At 39.5% G+C, this 23,915-nt stretch overlaps 1 protein-coding gene across 1 annotated transcript; it reads right to left on the bottom strand.

Moving 5' to 3' along the window:
- Nucleotides 1-22,138: 22,138 nt before the first annotated feature.
- On the bottom strand, nt 22,139-23,913 carry lrrtm4l2 (leucine rich repeat transmembrane neuronal 4 like 2; the record flags this gene model as incomplete). The annotated part of the gene is given in 2 exon segments (XM_035658715.1): nt 22,139-22,741; nt 22,829-23,913. Coding segments are annotated over 2 exon segments (1,529 nt in total), but the record flags the coding sequence as incomplete, so codon positions are not given.
- Between the last annotated feature and the right edge of the window lie 2 nt (nt 23,914-23,915).

Here is a 23,915-nt window from a genome sequence, read left to right on the forward strand (position 1 = left end):
TTCCTGAACTTTCTCCCTAAGCAACATGATATCATGATATTTACTTTTACGGATTTCCTGAAAGTTCTCCCTGTGAAACACATTCACTGTATAATGTCTGTGCAACTTCTGTGGCTAGAAGACTAAATTTGAATGTCATTTGACTTTATTTACAGCATCACAATCTGTTGATCAGCTGCATCATCCTCAATGTAAACTCCCTTGTTCCCTTGTTGTTGTTAGAACTGGACTCCAACCAGCTGTGCACTCATTCTATTTTGCATAAAGTTTTCTCTGCACTTTGCACATGTAATGGTTACTATAATAGGACTTATTCACTTTACAGAAACTATAACAACTCTGCAGCTGATGAACCAAAACAATAGAATGATTACCACTGAAACTGAAAGTAGATCTTTGTTTTGACATCATAATTTGAAAAGACATTCCCTCCTAACAATCTGCTGCTGCTTGAATTTCTACTTCGGCTGCCCAGATACCAACATATGGCATTTCTGAGAGTCTGTACTCTGCCATTAAAGATATTCACTTCTCAAAATGTTTAACAACAGCAAGTTTTATTTTACTTTGGTTATCCTGTGTGCCACTCATATGGAGCTGGAACAGTGACTTTAAATGTTGGCACTGAAACACTTTTATTGGAAAAAAGTTGTACCACAGAAAAATAATACAGGCATTTTATTTTATTTTCTGATCTTCTCTTGATGTTTGTCTTTTGTCAGTGAGGTTTTTACACCTTCAGTTTCAGTGTCTTTGGTTTTCAGTTTCAACTTTCTGTCACCTTTTCGCTGTGGAGCGGAGGGGTGTGACGTTGACACGTTTACATATTTACAATACTTAAGAGTCCACCCGCCATGAGTTCACCTGAAACTCCCAAACTGAAAGTATGTTGAGCCTGTTTCTCTCATGGAACCAGGCTCCAGGGCAAGTGGCCTGAGGGCTGAAGAATAGAGGGCTGGACAAGGCGCAGAGCAGGTCTGGTGGGCGACCTGGAGGCGGTGCCGAAGGGCGGAGCCTTTCTGGAGGCCGGTGGCAAGGCTGGAGGGCAGCCACGACAGAGGATTGGGGCAGGGAGGAGGACAGTAGTGTCCCATATGGTCTAGCGGTTANNTTTTCACCCAGGCGGCCCGGGTTCGACTCCCGGTATGGGAGTGACTTTTCCCAGCAATCTGCACAATGATTGAGATCTGAATATGTGGCTCTATGCTCTGTGATAAAACAATGTCCCAATAACAGTAACAGAAATCAGAACAGGACAGGCTGACCACTGGAGTGCACAGCAGAAGGTCTGGCTGTGGGTTTGGTGGGGGCTGCTGACTGGGGTCTTTGGCAGGTGAGCTGGTGGAACCTGGGAAACTGAAGGCTGTGCGTCTCAGGAGGAACATATGATGGCGTCGGGCCGACACCTGCAGAGACTCTGAAGCTACGGAGAGAAAACTATTAAAACAAGGAAACAGAAAGCCTCTTACGTTTCAGTACACAGAATCTGGTGATTTAATAATGTTAGAAATTCTTTATTAGGAAAAACCCTTCAGATGAAGCATCTCGTTTTCAAAAGGGGTCCTCAACAACAGAAAGTACACAACTAAACCAATAACGGACAAAGATAACACAGAAACAAAACAAGCAAACGGTAAATATCGAGACAAGATCAGATCGTACTCCAAGCAGAGCCTGAAAATGAATCATTCAGTTTAATAATGGCTTTAATTGTAAATGATTTACTGGATTTTAAAGTAATTTAAACATACACAACACAAAGATAAACTGTCAGAGACATACAATAACATATAATAATGTCATACAACTATTAAAATGAGCTCCTCCTCCTCCTCCTCCTCTTCCGTTGATGTTTAAAAGACCATATTGCTTTCTGATCGACTGAAGTGGACCTTTCAGGGTATTCAGCCGATTCCAAAGCGCAGGGAGCAGAAAACGCTCCGTTCAAAGCGAACTGTGAACTGTGGCTCATCGCTTTGCTGGAAGCTGACAAGCAAGATCACCCATCAGTCATTGCACCATGCAGGAACAACAAACAACGGCGCTCACAGAGTTGAAAAAATAAACTATTTCACGAAAAACAAACTTGATAACTTTTGTGGAAATTTTGAATGTTTTCTATAATTTCCTGATATGTAATGAAATCTAAAATGATGGATGGCACGATGAACTGATGGAGCTGCTAATGGGACTGCTCGACTTCACCTTTGTTTGTTGTTTGTCTCTCTTTTTTGTTGTTTTAGGGTTTGTTTTGTTTCTTTCTCCCCTTTTGTATAAATTGTAAAATACATGTATTACCTCTTTTTGTTTACCTTGTTTTTGTTTGTCTGTCTGCTGCTGTTGTTTACCTTATTGTCTAAGAGAGGGTTCAAAAAATGAACACGTAAGCTCACAATGTTCCCATTCAGAATGATTAAAGATGACATTATATAAATGTTACATAACAACAACAATAATCTTACTAATGAAATATTACATAATAATCTGTAAATAATATGAATCTATTTAGGAATGACACTGTACATCTTGTAAATAAGGCTCAAATCACATTTATTCACAAGTTACATAACACATTTTGTATAATCATTTTTTTATTACAATATATATTCAGTATTATTGAGGCAGTAAATGTTTGGGGGACTAATAATGGGACTGAATATGAGGACTGCAGTTCCATTTGACAGACTCGGTGCTGGGTCTCATTGTACCGTCCTCACAACCTTTTCTTTGTGGCACTGAAAGAAGTCTCTGCACAGTCTTTAAAGAGCATTTCTGAGTCATTCTGTGAATACAGTTCAAATAATACACACACACATAGGACTAAAAGGGTCATCATTGATGACAGGGGGGTCCTGCTGTTACTGGCAGGAGGGGCACAGGTCTCGTTACAGCAGTGGTTCCTAACCTGGAGGTCAGGACCCCCCAGCAGGGCTCACCAAAGCTTCACAGGGGGTTACAAGGCCTTCTTGATTTTAATAGGTGTTAGGAAACTTAAAAAATACCCACAGTAGGCCTATATGTCAGCATTGCATTCTTTTCTGTAAAGAAAACTAAATGGAATTGTTATTTATATAAGTTTAGATTATTATTTATTAGGTTTGAAGACCTGAAGATAAGGTATATTAGAGCTAAAAAGAACAGCCTCGTCTTGCATTAGAAAAGCCTATTCAGTATGTATGATTGTTGAATAAAAAAATACATGTAACAGACAGAAAAATGAGTAAAAAGGTCCCTAAAAATATCAGGAAAACTCATCTCTGATGCTAACAGGAAATTATCTGCACAGTCTGATCTTCCTGTAGTTATTGTGTTCACTATTTGGGCTAAATTGTACAATTGTTCTTTATCAGTTTAGTTCAGTATAATGTGAAATATCCATAAAATATGTCACTTAAGCAGGGGTTGTCAACTCAGTGAACAGGGGCTGCTTATAATGAATAAAAAGCACAGTGAATATGACAGAAAGGTTAAAACTAACAAAATAATGCATTTGTCATAATTGTAAAGCCTCAGTTCACTTAGTGTGGACAGTGTAGTTGATGGTACAACAGAAAAAGTCTTTTATATTTGGGCAAATATACAAAAACTGCTGATAGTAAAAGCACAAATTACCCATCTTTCCTTCAGCTGCTGATCTCAGCTTTATATATGGATACAACACATAAACACATGAAAGCTCAAAAACTGTAAATGAGTTGATAAGTGCGGTGAGCCATCAAATAAAAACAATGAGCTGAAAGACACTAAAACGCTCCGTAAAAGCAGCGGGTGTCGAACTGCAAAGTCGGGGGGGTGATAATTCTTTGTGGGTTTGTCGTTATGAGCGACCTTTCACATTACACACAGCCGTTTGATGTTAATATATTAAAATATTGATTAGGACAGCGTGTTATTAACCCGATCTGAATCCCGACTTTAACTTCAAATCAAAGTGCAAACCATAAACTATCCTGTTAAGAAGCAAGGACGGTGACAGAGTGACCTCACATATAACGCTGTGAAGGTCTCAAACTCTCTCTCTCTCTCGCTCTCCTCTCTCTCTCTCTCACTATCTATCTAGATGAATGGCTGCTGTGAGTGGACTGCTCCGCTCTGAATTGAGCTGCACATTTGATCTGGAAAGAAAAAGGAGTTTTTTGACACAAGTCGGGTGGGATAAAAGGAATTAAATCATACAGAAATACTCAATGCTTTCCATTCGTGATTCTGCTGAACTGTGAACTGCAACCAGAGAAGCCCTCGCTTTACTCCACTTAAGACACACAGATGTGGAATAACACACAGTTCGATAAGGATTAGGTGAGCGGGACCAGGTCCAATATGTGCAGTTTTTCTCTGTTGTTCAGATGAGGAGTTAGAAACTATTTTGGTTTGGAGAAAAGGGGAAACAAAAAACTCCTCTGCCTCTCTGTCTGTACACATTCATGTCCTATTAATGCACAGAACACTTTATAATAAGGGTACAAATCATATTAATTAATACATTAATTCATATGTGACCAAATTAGCAACGCTGTAACAAAAAGAAATTGTTATAAAACAACTGTATTTCCTGTATAAAAAATCTGTTTTTAGCTTTAATTTACATAAAATCTTGTGTGATTTTGGCATTTGAATGTTTAGTTAAAGATATTTACAGTAAAAACTATTAAATGAGCTATAAATAAAGGTGAACACTGCTATAATACAAATAATCAGGCCTAAACTTACAGCAAGATGTTTATTATTAGATTTTCTAGAAAGTTAATAGAAACTGAAAATAAAAAAAGTCATTATCGTGTGTAATTACAGTAAATGATTGGCTGTTTTTCAAACCTGAAAATAAAAACTGTATTTTGTACAGTTTACCTAATGGCTTATACAGCTGATAAACAACATTTTATTAATGTTTTTGTTGGTGAAAACTTCCATAATTATATACAGAAATTTTACTGACTTGCCCAAAACCTTCGCCTGCAGTTATTGAGTTCACCGTGTTTGGGTTCTTTGTGCAGTTTATCCAGCTTTTCTCTGCTGTTATTGTTCAAAACTTATTGAATATAATTATGAATATCGCATTAAAATATGCACGTGCAAGTTACTCTACTGACAATAAAAGACCCTCCTGGAGGGAAAAAAAGTTGTGCAATCACCTGAATTAGAGGAAAGTGATGAAACGATGTTGAGCCCCCACTGCCCGTCAACAACACAAACACAATAAAATAAACAACAACCGTGCTGTTTCACCCGCTTGCCGTTAATAAATGCGAAGATAACATTATGGTCTTTCTCCCATGGAAATATGAAGATATTTTTCCCTTTAAATCAGAGAGCCTGAGAGAATGAAACAAAAAGTTCCTGAAAGAAATGTTTTGTGTCTCAGAGGACCCGTGTAATTGGTTGGGACGGCGGCGGTGGGCTGAGTTGCCAACCTCGCACCTGAACAATCAGAAGGTTGCGGTTCGATCCCCAGCTCCTCCCTGCCTGCATGTCGAAGTGTCCCAAAACGCGCTCCTGGATGCTGTGCATGAGACGCCTAGTTTCCATTTCATGATGAGCACCTTACATCAGTGAATGTGTACAGCCACTTTGAGGTGTGAGAAGAAACTAAGTCAGCTCAATTACCTTTTTTTTATTACACAAAAACCGTGTGTCATGTATTATTTTTTATCTCTATTTTAGTCACAAAACACTCCTGGAGAGACGGAAAAGGAAAAACAGCCATCTTTTTCAAACATTAACACCCAATTGTTATTTGAAAAAACACATTATCATAGCTGCTGTAGATTGTTTACGGCTCTTTCTCTGGCCTCTGTTGCATGGGAGGGAATAAAAAAGCCTTAGGTCTTAGATTTAGTGTGATGAGTCAGGGATGAAGAGAGCATAACATTGTTCTTACTTTTGTTATGTTGCAGCTGAAACCACTGCAGGAAAGGTCAGGTGGCTGTGTGCGCTGCTGTGTCGCTGTGTGATGGAGCGCGCTTGATGGCTCGAGCAGTTCTGCCTCTGGTCAAACCCTCATCAAGATGCTTAACGAGTGTTTTGAATGAACTCACTGTGCACAAATGAGCTGAGAGGATCTGATAAGGTTAGCTAGCACTGCGGTTGCTCTGAATCTGCCATCATCTTATTGATTCTTTGATTCTTCATTGTTACTAATGCACATATTCATATTGGTATCGACCACATCTATGGTGTTTGTCTTTATTACACAGTTTTTATAATTTGGGAAAATAATTACATGTACTAACGCTTTTATTTATATTTTTTACTGGCAAAAACTTTTTTAATCATTATAATTATGTTATTATTTTATTATATTATTATTAATTATTATTTAAATAAAAATACCTGCAGCTTTGGCCATAATAAACGCACGTTTTAAAGCCCCAAACCTTTTTCCGCAAGGGGAGTAAACTGACTATTTATTATGTATATTTCATAACAATAATAATAACAACCAATAACAGCCAGAGAACAGCTGGCTAAACTGCTAAATGAACCCAAACAGGTGAACTCAATAACAATACTAGTAGTTAGTGTAAAACAGGTGGATTTTCATGAATTTTGATCAGTGTTTAGTTTTCCTGATGATTCTTAAGGAACTTTTTATATAATTCTCTGTCTGTATTATATCGTTAAACTTGTGAAACAGACTTAAATGGGCTTCTCCTCATTGACAGATTCAGTGTTTTCTTCTCATTGTTCTATCAATCTTTGGTCATTTTCTAACGGCAGGACGAGGCCTGTTATCAGAAAGAGTATTCTGAGCGTAATATAGTTCACTTCTTCCTTCTCTGAAAGACCACTGCTTCACCATATACCTTTATCCTGTGGAGGAAGTTCTATATCTTAAAGTGTGAACATTGGGAGGGGCAGCTGATCTATTGTCAGAAATGGAATATAATATTCACAAGTATGTCTTTATGTATAATGATCTGAAAATAAGAACATGGTTATTGTTCCTTATAATGACTGTTATATCTACATTAGGAAGCGGAGCTCCTCCTCCTCTCCTCTCAGTCCTGGCTATGTTGAACCCGCCATCGTTCTCTACAGTTAGCCCAGGGAAACGGGACAAACCCAAACACTGACTCTCATATTGGGGACCTTTGAAGCAAGTGAGTTACAATCTTGCCTTTAAATAATAATAATAATAATAATAATGCAAACTTTCACTTTAGATTTCTTCAATAAGAAATGGAATGAAAGCTGACAAATAGGCTTAATATAGAGTTTTCTCAAATCAAGAAGCACCTCACAACCCATACTCGGGGTTTAAAGGTAAAATAACATTTAACAAAATCATTTCATTGATGATAAACATGGGCACTGCTTATGTCGCATTCCCACATACGCCATCTTACTCACAATATGCTCGCTAGAACACCAAATGCTTGGCAGGCTGAAAACAACAAAAAAGGCACTTTTTTTGAGAATCATAAACGTTTTAAACAAATGGCAAGTATACATTCATGGGGCTTTTATAAAAGATTAGTGCACTTCAGTTGTTAGGCTTAAGAGGGCCACAGACAGCCTGGAGGGAAGTTGGAGAGCGCATGACAGACAGACTAACAACCGTTGGGGACTTTTTGCGGTTTTTAATTGTTGACAGCTAACAAAGTTAAGAAACACCCTCATCCTCCAACTGTACATAAAGAAACGACTTCATTCTGCTGTAAATATGCAGATCAGGGTTGCCCGGCTCCTAATGTATGAATGTATTACATGGAGCATGTTTTTTTTATTTTCACGCTGACTTTGCAAATTCAAATGCACCTTCTAGGTGTTCGTGTGCAGACAACTAAGCCATGTTTAAAAAGTCACAAACAGTAATGTTTTGTATATACTACCGGCAGCTCCCGCACCAGATATAGTTGCTCCTTTAGAGGTCGGTGCCACATCAGACACTTCAAATGTCAAATAACAAAAGCTACACTGGTCGGCTTCAGCTCGCCTCTTCTGGTATGCATGCGAGTTCTCCATTCATGGAAAAAGCAGACCATAAATAAATAAATCTGGGTTTTAAAATTGTTAAAAGTGGTCTTCTTAGTCTCACCAGTTAAAGCAATTTCCTGCCTGACAACGGCCTCGGCTCACATGACTACACAAATTATCATAGCATTACAGGAGATGACTGCCGTTGAGGACACATCATGAATTTACTGTAATGTATTTAATAAAAAGAAAATATCTACATATTTGCCATAAATGAAATCATGCTAATTGCACCTAAATAATATTATCAATAGATACCCGGCAGGTGCAATTGAACGGTGTTACTTTGAGAGCAATCAGAAGTTAAACACAAAGAAAAGTCTCATCAGCCTAGGCTGCTAATTAATTAGCTCAGTATTTCCCACTCATGATTGCATCTGCAGGAAACTCACCTCTGAGTCTGCGACCAAACCTCTATTTCATAAATGTCAGCGCGTTTATAGATCGGACCCAGGGAAATACAGAGCAATCATTACTTTCTGCTAATTAACGTGTTATTGAGCTGGATGTAAATACAGCGTTGGATTGTGGGTAAGTATTTGTATTCTAGTAGAGATGCAATGCACGATTCCTCGCTCTGGCCTTGTTGTTTTGAAGCAGGGATGATAATAAATGTTATCAAACCATCACAGACAGCACAAACACTCTGTGATTATTATTTTTATTAAGTTTCTCTCATGCAAGGAGGCAGATCTACAGAAATATAATCATGGGGGTGCCAGGAGAGTGGCAGACATATATGGCTAATATATTTAATACAATCACATTTTATAAATTATTTAAAAGTGTGATATTATAATAAAGCCTATTAATTATTATGATAGGTTGTCAACACCTGTAGTTTGTTGGCTGTCAGTCTTGTAAAACATGCATTTCACATTTTATTTAACTTTATTTTTCTTGTATGCATTATTCATTTAATTGTCTCTCCTGCTGTCATGTTTACATCTTTTCTTGACTGATTTGATGAATGGCTGAAGCTGTTTTCTGTTAGTTATTGTGCTGTGATGTTAAAAGGAAACATTGTTTTCTAAATACAATGAATCAATGATCTGTTATGGCCACATTTTAAAGTGATAGGCTTAGCTCCTTTAGGTTCATGTCTGTTAGCATGATATCATAACCTGGAGACCTGTTAGCTTTTTTAACTTCAGCTCTCTTAGCTGTCCATCCAGTCTGAAGCCACATTTTACCATCCACTGGGTTTAGATCTTGGTGCTTTTTACTCTAGATTTGAACCGGATGAGGATTTTACGTCATCGGACGTCTGGATCTTAAGTTATCAGAGAAACAAGCTGAGCTTAACGTTAGCAGACTTTCTTTGGCATACCAAACAGCATAAGGAGATAACACAAATTTTTTAAGGTGGAACCTGCTTATATTCAGTGTTTGTAGCGGTTTAATCAGCCAGGTCTGTTTTGTTTTGGAGGGGAGGAGGAGACCTCTGCTGGGATAATTGGCTCTTGGGTTGAAACTCCTTGAACCATGAACACTGAAGGAATACTAACAATATTGTATGTTTATGAAAATACAAAAAGCCTAAAAACACCAATAACTGCCAATTTAAATCAGCTGTGAAGAGGCAACAACAACAGTCGGGGTGAATGATGAGTCTTTGGACGGTCGAGCCGAGGACTTCAATCATGTCAATACGAGATTGCACTGTTTGTCAGCTGAAATGATTTGTAAACAACCGAGAGTTTTACCGTCCCATTGGCAAAAAATGAGCAATACATTTTTAACAGAGCCACAGAGGAACGGCGTTACGCGACCGACATACTCGATCCTGTAGCCAAAAAAACGTCAAATGACAAAACAGCATTATAATGACACTACTGTCAGCCGTGATATACGTCCACTCAGCCGATGGATCTTTGCTCTAATTAGCAAACAAGCTCTGCTGAAAATGTGCTTTTATTATTTATGACACAGTGTCCGCCATGCCAGACCGATGCTGATGTTTGCCACGGCTCTTCGGTTGCCAGCAGAGGTCAACAGACGCCGCAGATTACTTAACTCCACTTTACAAGTTGAAGAATCAGCTGCACAGAAATCAAAGGGCCCTGTAGGGGTGGGGGGGGAGTCCCGGCCGCCACGAGGTCCGAGCTGTTAGAGGCAGTCAGGGATCCAACAGCGACCCATTCATTCCCGGTTTTTAACAACATTCGCTGTGGAGTCTCTGCGGTAACAAAGATGGGTTTGGTTCTTTTTTTATCTTTATTAGGATGTTTTCCGAGTGCCATGGCACTGCCGCACTAATGCCGCCATCATTCATGCAGTAGCACAGCAGCCCACAGCGAAGAGCCTGAGGGACTTCTGTCAGAATGAGTCCCTACACATAAAAAACTTAATAAGAGCAATATTTTACAGCCGTTTATAATGGCAGTGTTTGCGGTTCTGCTGTTACAAGCAGTATGTTGGAATAAAAACATGAATCAGGACCAGAGTGGGACTCTTTTTCTGTTTCATGCCCCGGACCGGCCCACTTCAGTTCACAACGTGGATTTCTTTCCACCGTGTCAGCACATGCAGTCTTATTTCATAAGCATTTAACAAGATTTATATATTATCATAACGTCACACAAACCCGAGACAATGTTATATTTTGTTGCACGCAGTCACTTCTGATTTTTGTCCACCTGTACTTCTTCGCGATAAGAGCAACCATACGTCACTTTCTTGTCCTCAAAACGACTACGTCCCCCCTTTTTGAGGTGAAACAAGCGCTGTAAAAGTGCCAAGTGGAAATACTATAAGAAGAGATCTGTGGAGTAATCCGCAGAGAGCAGAGAGCATGAAAATGTTAAACTGTCAGTGTGTGTCCGTCTGTGTCCAACTCTTCCTCACAGGTTAGTTAATGATGTTACTGAGTCAGTGTGAGCAGATTGTGTCTGTAGATTGAAGAGAATCAGTCTCACTGATGGTGGAAATAAAGGTTTTACTTCCTTAAAACAGCTGTTTTTTGAATGGAGTTTGGTTTGACAGTGTGGAGCAGAGGGTGTTTTAACCTTAATAATTCACATAAACTGAGCTGAACCTGCCTTCTAATAATGAACCTTGTGAACAGCATAAAGCAACGCAGGAAGTGCAGATAAAACCAACATGTTTTCTGCTTCTGTGGGCTCGTAGTAAAAGGTCGATGAACATAATAATAATTAGTTTACAGTAACGTGAAGACAGGAACAGTGACAGGTGTCAGAAATAGTTAAATATGTCACATTTCTGCATTTTCTCTATATAATGACGCTGATCGATGATCAGCAATGAAACAACATTATGGTTTGCCTCACTGGCTGTAGGATTTTGACTCCTAATAGCTAAAAAGCAGTACTGTAAGTAGTAGTTTTATTGTTTTTATACAGTTATTTACTGTTTTATACATTAAATGTTTGTAGTTTGATTGTTTTTATACTGTTATTTACTGTTTTACCTTTTAACATTTGTAGTTTTATTGTTTTTATACTGTTTTATACTTTGAATGTTTATAGTTGTATTGTTTTACATTGCTCTTAGCGTCTCCGAGCCTGACAAGAATAAATATTTCCTGTTTTACCACAAAAAGTGTTCTTCCAGGGTCACCCAAACACATCAGACCTGTATTTGATCCCCGTCTGATAAGATTAGTTTTTTCCAGATTTCCACAACATCCATTTTAACGAGCACATTATTAGCTCGGTTTTCTCAGCGCTAAGCTAACACACGCAGTTCTGACCCTGACATTGTTTTTCTCACCGCTCACTCCTGGTGTCTAAACCTGAGCAACCGAACCGGTGAAGGCAACAAACACTACAGAATCAGAGGTAGAGTAGGGCAGATTATCAGCTCAGGAGAAAGTAAGGGTCCCCATGTGGACAGAAATCAGTCCAAAGTGGCAGTGCTGTGAGTACTGCTGCATTACAGACACTGCGCACATCAACAGTGAGGAGTGTGAAACCTTATAACTTTATATTCTCTCACTGGGTAAAGTTTTAGCTTTAAACATACTTACTTACTACTATATACTTTATTCTGTAATGTGGGGTTTGCCCTCTGTGTAGTTTTTATTGTTTTTATACTGTTATTTACCGTTTTATCTTTTAATATTTGTAGTTTTTATTGTTTTTATACTGTTATTTACTGTTTTATACTTTGAATGTTTGCAGTTTTATTGTTTTACATTGCTCTTGTGGCTTCTCCGAGCTTGACATGAATAAATATTTCCTGTTTTACCACAAAATGTGTTCTTCCAGGGTCAATTTTGATACGTAATCTGCGTCCAAATGATTAATCATATTGTATTTTTATTCCAAATTTAAAATGACAACAGCAACTGTGGAAAGACTGTGGACAGGGTGTGTGTCTATTTCACATATTTTATTTATTATTATGATTTTTTCGTTCCAGTTTTGTCAAGTCAGCTTGTCTGTCAGTCACACAGACAGCTGTCAGATCACAAGACTGTGTGTGTGTGTGTGTGTGTGTGTGTGGGTGTAGGTGTGTGTGTACTTGTGTGTGTGTGAGTTACCACACAGAGGAAATTTCTTTTCACCGAACTGAATGACTTTCTTTTTTTAAGTGGATCCTCCGTGGACACTGCCACACTGTCTTTATCATAGGTACCACGGTGATGTTTTATTGCTCAGGAAACAACAATATGACTTATAAATCTTATACATTTAATTGTTGTTGGCTTTTTGGTTGATTTCCCCGGGTGCGGGGAAGGCCGAGCTGTTGAAGGATCGGAGGAAATAAATCAAAAAAACAATGAAAGAGTCGCCAAATAAAGCACTATATTACTGTTACATCATGCAGTGTACATGTGGCAGCATGTGTTAGATAAAACATAACTTAATCTAGGTCCTAAATCTGTGGCTACAAGATGTATAAATATTACATGAGGCTCTAAATGTAGCAGACGTTCTGTCAAAGGGAAGTGCAGCTATAAAGGTCAAGCTGTTAACTGGGTTTATGCTGCAAATGATTTCCTGATGTTAAGTAAACCGAAGCTGTTCTGGGATCAGCGTGGACGGAAAAGTAACTCGTAAAATGTAAAATATTACACCAGATATCTGGAACAACCTTTCCACTGCCGTCATACACAGAGTGTTAGTTACTGAAAAAATTGAATTTATTACTCTTTTCAAAAGTGATATTACTCTGCTGACAGTAACTCATTACACTACTTGTCAGACTTCAGACTCTCAGATAATAACGTGTTTTTTTGTCTGTTGGAAAAGCAATAAACACAATAACATGTTATTCTGAAACATTTATCTTCCATTTTCTTCCTATAAAGAAAAACACACACTTGGGATTCCTGGTATTTTATAAAATATATGTATTTGAAGGTAAGCAGTGTCTCGTTTATAGAGAATAAATGTCTACGGGCTCTAAAGAGGCTTCAGCCCCGTCTGTTGAAGCTTCATGTATCTGAGCAAAAACAACTAAATGACTGTCCAGACAGAAGGGAAGTGAAGGGACAGTCAGCTGCCTGATTTCATTCATAAATTCACTCAATATTTAGCGTTCTGTCAGTTATAAGTTCTCATGTGAGTGATCCCATTAATAATGTGTTGTTTTATATTGAAACAGTAGCCTTATGTTGCTATTCAGCCTTTCTGTATTTAGTGCATTTTTAGATCAATACATATTATTAAAATTTGAGATTACAAATTTGAGCAGTCCCTTGCACCTGCCTGTATCAGACTCCATCATATCGCATTGAATCAAACCGAATTGTTCCATATTAAAATGCATCGTCTCTGTATTGTAACCCATGGATAGAAGATACATAGATAGACTTTATTAAGAAGATAGATAGATAGATAGATAGATAGATAGATAGATAGATAGATAGATACGTATTAGAAGGAGAGATGCCACAGCTCAAAATTACTATATTATGGATGTTGTGATTAAACCAGCAGATATTTCTGTCCCTTAAAGTTTCCATGCCACCCTCTGCCCCCCCATAAATATTTCTCTTGATCCGGCCCTGATGTTTTTACTGTAATGTTATCACTCGTAATGCGTTTCTGCATGCACTGTTGAAAGGATTCTACTGCAATAAAAAGCTATTTTATTGTGAAAAGTGGCTTCATTAGAGGAACACAAATCAACCCTGCAGGACAGACACATGTCTGACCAGACAAAACCACATCATGAATATATCAGTTGATGAAAGTGTCTCCCTCCTGCTGCTTCAGGATGAAATGCAGAGCAATCTGAATCCTTGCTTTCTCATTAAGCATCCTGTATACGTTCAGGTTTCAAGTGAGTAATGAGTTGGAAAGAATGAATATGAATGAACGAATATGTTAAGGTACAAAATCGTTTTCTTGGAAGCTATTTCCAATTTCTTTGTGGCGACACTTGAACTGTGGTCCTCCTGTTTGAACAATGCTGTTATTCAAAAGAGAGTTTTCTTTTGCCGCTTACTGAAAGGTCTCTCTGACCACCGCCACCACTTTGACACGAACAAAGCAGCAAGGAGCAAGTTTTTTTTCTCCTGCTCTGAGGGCCTGCGGGGACATGCAACAAAAGCTTTAAAGCATTAGTATTCAAATGAATTTTACAGGTGACATGCAGTCCACAAAAGGTGGAGTAACAAAGAAATCCTGTTTTGGAGCACGGAGACAGGACAACTTCTTTTTTTTTTTCACCCCCAAACTGTGACAACTGTCTCCAAATACTTTCATACTCCACTGAGTCTATTTTTAGCTGAGGTTCATTTTGAATTTAACAGCCTGGAACTCATTATTTTGACTAGCTTGCTTAAAGGTACGACATGTTGGATCCTTCAATTCATACAAGAGTGGATGTAATTTTTACTAGAAAGAAAGAAAGAAAGAAAGAAAGAAAGAAAGAAAGAAAGAAAGTCTGAGCTCGTTTAGTCCAATTTTAGAGCTCCCTGGCTCGATCATCCTTGAAGAAATCCCTTCCAGTGGATGGTGGGCTGGTAAGTACAAACATAATGGGGAGTGCAATAATGAAATATTCTCATGGAAAGGAGCTGGAAGCATTTATAGAGATTCACACTTTGGGCAGTGTGCTAATTCACTGTCTTGCATAAAGCCTGCAGACAGTTAGCTTAGCTTAGCATAAAGGTTTCTGCAGATTTCAACTGGATCTAAAAAAAATACCTTTTAAACAGTTTTTTAAGGCCTTTATCAGGGTCAGATATCAGGGCCATATTCATGGGGTGCCCAGAGGGTGACATGGAGACTTGAAGGGGTGGAAGAACTAATCACATATATCAGTATTTGCTTGGTTCAGCCCCCAAATAAAGATATTTGAACCCAAAAACATTTCTAAAGAAACGTTGAGTGTGCCTGAATGTTTTGGTGTATCCGAAGAGAGAGAAGACACCGTTAATGTTTGGGAATTTATTTTGCGAAAATAAGTACATCAGTAGTTGCCTGTTAAGACAGTTATTATATGGTGACTTTATTTTGAAGGAACAGCCTCATCCTCAGTTTACATTTACTTTTTGGGGATTTTATTTTGAAAAAAAAAAAGGTGCATCCCTTGCCATTGGTGTCTTTATTTTGAAAAACAAGGGTCATCCTGCTCTTCCGGTAAAATACACTTACTCTATCTCTCTCTAGAGTCTCTCTATGTTAAATATTAGAAGATCTGAATTTAGTTTAAAGCCAAGTCAAACTAGGTTAATTGTTAATTAGGTCAGCTCAATCAGCTGTGTGCTCCAATTAAGGGTTGCCATGGTGATGGCACCTGCTGTGTGTCTCCTCAGTCAGAGGCTTCACTTTACAGAGATTTTAGCTGAGGCACACTCTTGTGATTATGCTTCTAGCGCCCAAACAGGGTATCATTTCAGACAAGACGATGATATCACGCACTCTAGCTCTGAAAAACCCAACCAAAAAAAAGCCCCCAAATGAAAATATTTAAACTTAAAAACATTAAACCATTGTATAGAATTATCTAAAGATGACATTAGAAATCAGTAAATTGTAATTGTTTATTGTCATGTCATATCAAGCCAGTCATATCAGTTCGTCTCAATGTGACCATAACAGATCATAACAGATCATTACATTAATTTGCCCCCTTTTTAATGTGTAAAATAATCTAAACTAATGTGTATTAAGTATTTGGGTTTAACAGATCCACTCCTGACCATTATGAATGCAATTTAAGAACTATTTTACATCCAAACTGGCAAAAAACTACTACTGTAGTGAGACATGGAGTTTATATGCAGTTGTGTGTTTTGTGGGGGAAGGCAGGTGTAATGGAGCAATTGAGCTCACCTGGAGGTAATTAGGGGCACTGCCTTGGACTCTCTGGGGAGCTGTACTCAGTGAACGCAAGGGGCCCGTGGACGTCCAAGATTGGCATTGTGCTCATGTCTTTGGGGGGGGGGTTGAATTTGAATAGTCCAGTCATGGTTTGTCAGAGACATTAGTGTTTTATCGTGTTCACTTTCTTTCCTGCTGTTTGTAATTGTTTGTCCACACCTGTGTCTGATTAGTCTTCACCTGCAGAGTATATACTCGTCAATGTCAAGCATTTTCCTTGTGTCTGAGGATCTTTGGTTTCTTAGATTTTGCCTTTTTGCCTTTTTGACTCTTTGATAATTAGAATACAGTTTTAAAATTAAAATAAATCTTGTCTTTTTAATGTTTTATTAAAGATATTTATTTTTATATATATATATATGTTAAAACAATTAAATGAGCTATAAATACAGGCAAACACTGCTGTAATACAAAGAATCCGGTTTAAATTTACAGCAGAGTGCAGTTATTATTAGATTTTTCTTATTTTAATCAGAATTTTAATAATTATTGTTGTTTAAAGTAATTATTGCTGTTTTCACTGATAAAAACTGTGATTTTCATTTAAAGTTGGCAGATTTGTTATGTTTGGGCAGAGCTAGGCCAGCTGCTTCCAGTCTTTATGCTAAGCTAACCAGCTACCTGTCGCCTTATATTTATTACCAGAAAACAAAAGCACAAAACACCTATCCTTTAATCTTTGCACTGCAAAATTTGAAGTATCACGTTTAAATCCAGAAATGGGCCCCGAGCTTTAGCTCTTAACTCGCCACGTGCCGTCACGGGCCCCAAGGTCCTCGAAAGTCGCTGCTCCCCTGGTGGTTCACAAATCCAGATTAAAAAAACAACATCCCAGAGGGGATCAGGACTGCTATCACTTAATTTAAGTCTCTTCTTTAAACACACTTTTATAGTCTCTTACCTTTTAAACACCGAGGTTTTATCTCCTTACTGATGTTTTATGGTGATTATGTCTTTTTCTGAATGTTGTTCACTAATGCTGCTGTTGTTCTTAGAGTTTTATGATTAACACCTCCATGATTGCTGTTGTTTTTGTTGTTTTTACCCAGTAAAGCACAGTTTTGAGAGGTCATAAATAAGGTTAATTAGTATTATTACTATCTTTGGACAGATGATGAGAACGATTTCCCATCTAACTCTCAGAAAAAGAGAAAATAAGCTTTTTTTTTAACCAAAATGTAGAACTATTACTTTAAATGACTTACCTCATAAATGGAAATCAAGCCGGCAGATAAAAAGAAGATATGTGGCTGTTTGATAGTGATGAAATATCATCCATGCTGCTTTTAGTTTATTGTGACTGCCTTTTAAATCACCAGCGTAACCTTTGGCAAAGATGAACAGAACGTTGCACACATATTACCTTAGAAAAGATCCCCAGTGAGAGATGTAAATCAAAATTTCATGGCTGCCAGTGAGGGCTGAGCGAGTTACCCCTCACAGTGAGTGTTTACAGGAAGCACAGAGAAAACATACCGCATTTCTGGATGTTTGCAGGCATGATTTCACTGATTCTGTTTTTGGCCTTGCTCATCTACTTGGTGATCCTTGGTGCAGTGTATGAGGTACCTCGATTAACTCAAAAAGACATTTTTCATTTCTTGGAGGCTTTTTTTTTCTTCTTCTTTTTCCTTCTTCAGATTTTCCTGGTGGAGTGTGGATCTATTTGTGCATTGTTGTACTAAGTCAATACTGTGCACTCCCACAATTTCTCATCCAAACAAATATCCTCAATAATGATCTGTGAGATGCAGACCACAGCTCTCTCTAATCAGCATTCTTTTCTTAGCTACACAACAGCAAAAGATTTCAAAACAAATTGCTCTCCATCAGTCACAATATGACAAATCAAACACTAATTACAATATCTGCCAAAATTAGATCAACGAATCATTTGTTCTGTTCATATTACATTTTTTGTACAGCCTCGCAGATTTTTCCAATGGTCCTTGAAGGAAATTCATCATATATGCAAGTGCTGGAAACCAAATATACGGATATAAATTCTGTTGGCAGCATGCCTCCATGCCTGCCTGCAGGCTAAAGAAAGCCTGAGTGATGTTTAGACAGTGAGTTATGGGAGAGCCATAAATCCTTATCAGAACAACCTTTGACCAGTCTGAAACTTTACTGTACACGAGACGTGTGAACATGCTAGTGGCTGATAACAAGGAGAAGGAATCAGATGTGTGTTTACTTCGCAGCAGGTCGGAGGAAGCAACAGAGGAGGACCAGCGGTGTAGGGCAGCGTATACGCACTTATTCCTCAGTTTGCATTAGTGTTAGGCAGTAAGGCATAACTTGTAATAATATAATAGTAATAACACTGATTTCCCCAGTAAGTAGTAGTGTATCTAAATACTAATACATTTCAGTATAATAAAGTATTAAAGCTGCAGGCAGTGATGATCGGGCCCTTGACAGCATATCAAGTGGAGAAAGATAAGATCACGACTGCCATACAAGGCTTACTTTCCGCTTCCAGTAGGTGGTGCTATGAGTATGACTGAATATTGACATGTAGATGTGTTTGGGGGGGACTTTTATCAAACATGTTGAAGTTTGGTCGAGATTGGACGAAATTACAACAATTTCCTGTTTAATGGCGATACATCGAAATTTGGCGCCACGCTAAGGCCACGCCGTTTAACACACAGTCACAACAAGCTCAACTTTTAATTGTGATGATCTTTAGATTGCACAGACCAAATCTGAAGTTGATCTTATCAATTCCCTTGGAGGATTTCAATAAAATACAATGTGTGTGAAACGGCAAAAATTACCACTAAATTCAAAAACTTCCCGCTGGGTCTGGCACACTGGGGCTTTTTTGTACGTCTGGATATGATACATACATACATATTGAATTTCATACATATTGATAAAACGATCGAGCCGTTTTGCCACGCCCATGTGTGAGACCCATATTTTGCCACCTCTAACACGTGTGCAGCTAGCAGAGTTATGGAGCCTGTTTTTGATGAATAATAATAACTAAAAATTATCTGTTTCAGTTTCAATACGTTCAGTTACCTCATCATAAAAAGAAATTAGTTACACAACTTTCAATTTGTTGGGACTCCTGCTGATCTGAAATCCAACAATCCAATCACATCCTTGGATTGATTTCTGTAAACGTGGAGGAAACTAGTTTATATTCAGCGACTGGAAATATTCCATCACAACAGCGAAAACTGGATTTTAATCATTGTAAGTCTTTAGCAGAATATATTGAGTAGCAGAAAATATAAATAACTAATAGTGTAACTGATTACTATTGACAGGGAGTAATAATGATTAATAGATTACATTCTTTTGAGCCCAACACAGGTACATCCACTTCTAAATCCTCTCTGCATCATTAAAAAGTGTTTACTTTCTAGGATGGCGAGGGCATGACATATAATTTTAGCTAATTTCATAATGATCCGAACTCCCTAAATGTGCAAATCCTACTCGTCCCCTTTTTTGGGTGAGCTAAATATGCAAGGATTTTATCCTTTGCTGGCCGGAAAGTACGGAGCCCCCCTGGTGACATTGGATTAAAAAAAAATAATGCGTGGTCACCTTCAGTAGCGGGATGGTTATCCATATGGAGCTGTCAGTGATGCTGTTTATTATTCATGAATAAATGTAAATTATAGTCTGCTGTTGTATTCAGAGTAAGCTTTGTTCCTTATTGTCATGGCGAGTGTAATGTCGATAATAAATGCTACTGACGGGCTGGAGGAGCGTTACGTCTAAGTGAAGGCGGACATGTCACTGTTGGTAATGCTAAATGCATCTCCCCAGAAAAATGCGATTGTGCAATGATAATTCAACGCATAATCAGCCAAAGTCCGCACATTTATGCGGGGGCCGCATTTTTTCAAAGACGCCGCACTTATAAATCGCCGATTTCCACGCAAAATGCGCAAAATATGCGGGGCTTGCATGATTTCATAATCCCTGCATTTTCGTCACATATATCTTAGCAGAAAGTTGAAAAATGTTGCGTTTACTTCACACAAGAGCAGCCATTTTTATTTCTGTTGCCATGGGAACGTTATGAAGTGACGTCATCGGAAAGCTGGCAAACGCCCGCGAAGAAGACATGAAGTCCGCAAATCAGTCTCATTTGTGTGTGTGTGATGTGTGTGTGTGTAATTCAATTCCTATGAATTAAAATAAAATAAAATAAATTCAACACTATGTCCATGGTTAACCAATCAACCAGTTCTCTGCCATGGAAATGACCTGGGCAATAATTATCTCGTGGCCACGAGATAAGAACGCGTGGCCACGCATTATTATTTTTTTATCCAATGTCACCAGGGGGGCTCCGTAGGAAAGAAAAAGATTGGGGCATAAATTAAAGAGTATCCTCACCTCTCCAGGCACCAGCACCCCACTGGGGAGGACTGTAGTAAGCAGTAGATTATTGTCTTTAGTTGAGTGTTACACTGGAAGAAAACACCTACTTTTTTTAAAAAAGCTTTTACATTCTAGCACCAGCATTGCTGCTTAATCCTGCTTGGCTTAACACACGCACATACGTCCCCTGGCACAGGTTAATTTTCTCTCCTTACAGTGAGCGAGCCGGAAGAAAGAAAAAAACGATTCAGGGAAAAAAGGAAGACAGAGCAAGGTGGGTGACATCTTCTTAATAGCATAACCGCTTTGACCCGTAACACCCACTGTCCCTCAGTAGCCTTCCTCTATTCTCCCTTTCTTTTCACAGCAGCAGAACAGCACTGACACAGAATACACGCTTATATAAAAGGGAGATTCGTAAATCTGTTTCTGGTTTCAGGGACTGGAGGATCTTTTTGTCTGATGATGGTACTGAGCTCCACTAAAAGCAAAACCTGTTTCCAAGAAAACTGACAGTAAAAACAGCTCATTTCTGCTCACTTAATGTCCCAGGCACAGACAAGGGCCCCCTACTCTGAGTTTGAGGTGTGTCACCCAGATACAATCAATACTGCTGTCAATACTGTCGAGCCAGGAGACAAGAGACATGATGGAAAATATCTCAGCTCTCCTCTCATGCAGCAGAAAATCCAATGAAATGTGAAACATCAAGAGCACAATGCGAGGATTAAGAGAAGGGACGTTTCTCTCTGGTCGTTAATATCCTCACCACACACACACACACACACACACACACACTTTCATTTTTCAGTTGTCAGTGTTTCTTTTAATTACACATTATCACATAGAATGCCTAGTATCCATATTGTCTTTACACAAACAATGCATAATCATAATGATAGGAATAATCAATACAAAAGTCTTTATGAAAATCGTTACTTTTTGACACATCGAGGCCAACATTGGGCCTGACAGGTTTTTACAGCTTGGAAAATATCGCTCCTGAGTTCAGACTCGTGAGTTTTAAATATTCGGCTTGCACCACAACGAACCAAAATACGTCTTTATTGTCAATTAGAAGTGATCGTTTAATGAGAGAGAGGATAATGAATTCATGCAAAAGATCTCAGGACAGGACGCTCTCTCTCCCCCGGTTGGTTATTTTGTGGCTTAACTGGACAAATAGTATCTGTGAGAGTAAGGTGCAACACAGTAGCTAGAAGTCAGTAAACCAGGAGATTCATGAGATCAGCTCATAACACACTCACACACACACACACATACAGCCTAAATTCTCCACAAGCTACAGGATGAAACTCAAAACTAGCAAGTGAAAAGTGGCTTCTCTTGGTTCATATGTTGGATGTTCGACTAAGAATAAGGTCAGTCTCTGCAGAGCCGACCAGTCGTTACCTTAGATCGTACAGAGCTAACCTGGCTGACCCCGCCACTGTTCTTGTGTCACTCAGGGTGATAATTAGCTCCAAATATATCTCTCCGTTCCAGTGTTCTCCTCTGTGCACATAATTATATTGTACTATGCCCCCAAGTATTTCCTTCAGAGCCGCAGAATCTATCATCTCGCATTAGAGATAAAACCACTTAATCTCTTGGAAAAAACATTTTACCTCTGCTTAGCAATTGCCGTTTTAGTCTCTTAAGGTGGCTCAGACCTCACACTCTATGGATCCTGATATGGTGCACGTGCACGGCCTCGTCTCATTCACCAGAGTGTCCATTGTCTCTGAGTTTGAGTGGTAGCTCAGGTAGTACTCTTGCAACTGAGAGTTAAGGTCCTGCTCCTGCTTGCGGGCCTTTTTCCTGCGCTTGTGGTTGACTGAGTGCTGCTGCAGCTGCCTCATGGTGTTGGGGTAGCGCCTCCACGACACATAAATAACCAGAAGGATCAATGACACCGACAGGAACAGGGCTACGCTGCCTGCAATGATTTTATGGAAAGCCATATGTTCGAACGGTAGCTCCGGGATAAACGATGTCGGGGGTTCAGGGGAGATGGGAGATGCGGAGCTCAGGGTTGTGGACTCTGTCGTCTTTCTGTCTGTAACACCAGGACGGACGGGCGAAGAAGGGGTTAATCCCTGTGCAGGCGACTCGGTGCGAGCCGCATGGGGAACACCAGAGGGAGGGAGGTGAGCTGTTATGTTCACAAATGGGGTTGAAGTGAGAATGATGAGCGCCGTTGTGGAGAACACATCCACACAGGTGGAGTGATTCCTCACTACGTCCACCACTCTCTCTCCCTGCACAGACTTGGGACTGCTGCAGATCATGCTGATGTCTTTGGAGTCTCTGATGTTTTTGAGCCAGCCCATGAGAGGGCAGATGCTGGGGCTGCAGTCCCAGGCGTTTCCCGCCAGGCTGACGGTGGTTAGCGACGTCCACGCCGCCACGGCCTCCACAGGCACACTGCTGAGCTTGTTTGATTCGAGGTTGAGTGTCTGTAAGTTCGGCATGCACTGGAAAACCGCAGGGTCCAAGATTTGGATTTCGTTCCCAGACAGGTCCAGTTTCTGTAGTTTGTGCCACGTCCACGGCACGCCTTGATTGATGGACCGTATGCGGTTCCATTGCAAATAAAGAGCCTGCAGGTTGGTAAGGCGTGGGAAAATGAAGAAATTAATCCTGGAAAATTGATTGTGCTCTAAATGAAGTTCTTTTAACTTGTACAGCCCTAAGAACGTTGTGCGGGTGAGGCTCCGCAAGCGATTATAACCCAAGTCCAGAAACTCCAGGCTGCGGCTTTCCAGAAAGGTACGAATGAGGATCTGTCTCAGCCCGTTAGATCGAAGGTGGAGATTCTGTAGCTTGCGCAGACCATAAAAATGTCCCGGCTGCAGAGACTGTAGCTGATTGTAGGATAGGTCCAGGTTCCGCAGGTTTGGTATGGCGCTGAACGTGTTATTGTGCAGACGGGTGATCTTGTTGGAACTGAGGATGAGCTCCTTGAGCCTGCGCACGCCATGGAAGGCTAAAGCATCTATAGCGTTGATGGAATTGTGGTCCAAGTAGAGCCAGATCAGCTGATTGAGATGAGCGAACTGGTAGGGCAGCAGCACCAGCAGGTTGTTATAGCGCAGAGACAGACCTTGGCATCCTGTGGTGATGTTTTCTGGAATGTCTTGGAAGATGCCAGACTCGCAATAAACAATCTTCCCTTCACAGCGACAACTCGCGGGGCACATCCTCTCCCCCTTGCTGAGCAGCAGCAAGACAGCCGCCTGCAGAAGAAGACATGATATCCTCCAGTCCAACATCACAGAACCT

The sequence above is a fragment of the Morone saxatilis genome, unplaced genomic scaffold (assembly GCF_004916995.1).
Source record: "Morone saxatilis isolate NCDOM2014 unplaced genomic scaffold, NCSU_SB_2.0 Contig16, whole genome shotgun sequence".
Taxonomy (NCBI): Eukaryota; Metazoa; Chordata; class Actinopteri; family Moronidae; genus Morone; species Morone saxatilis.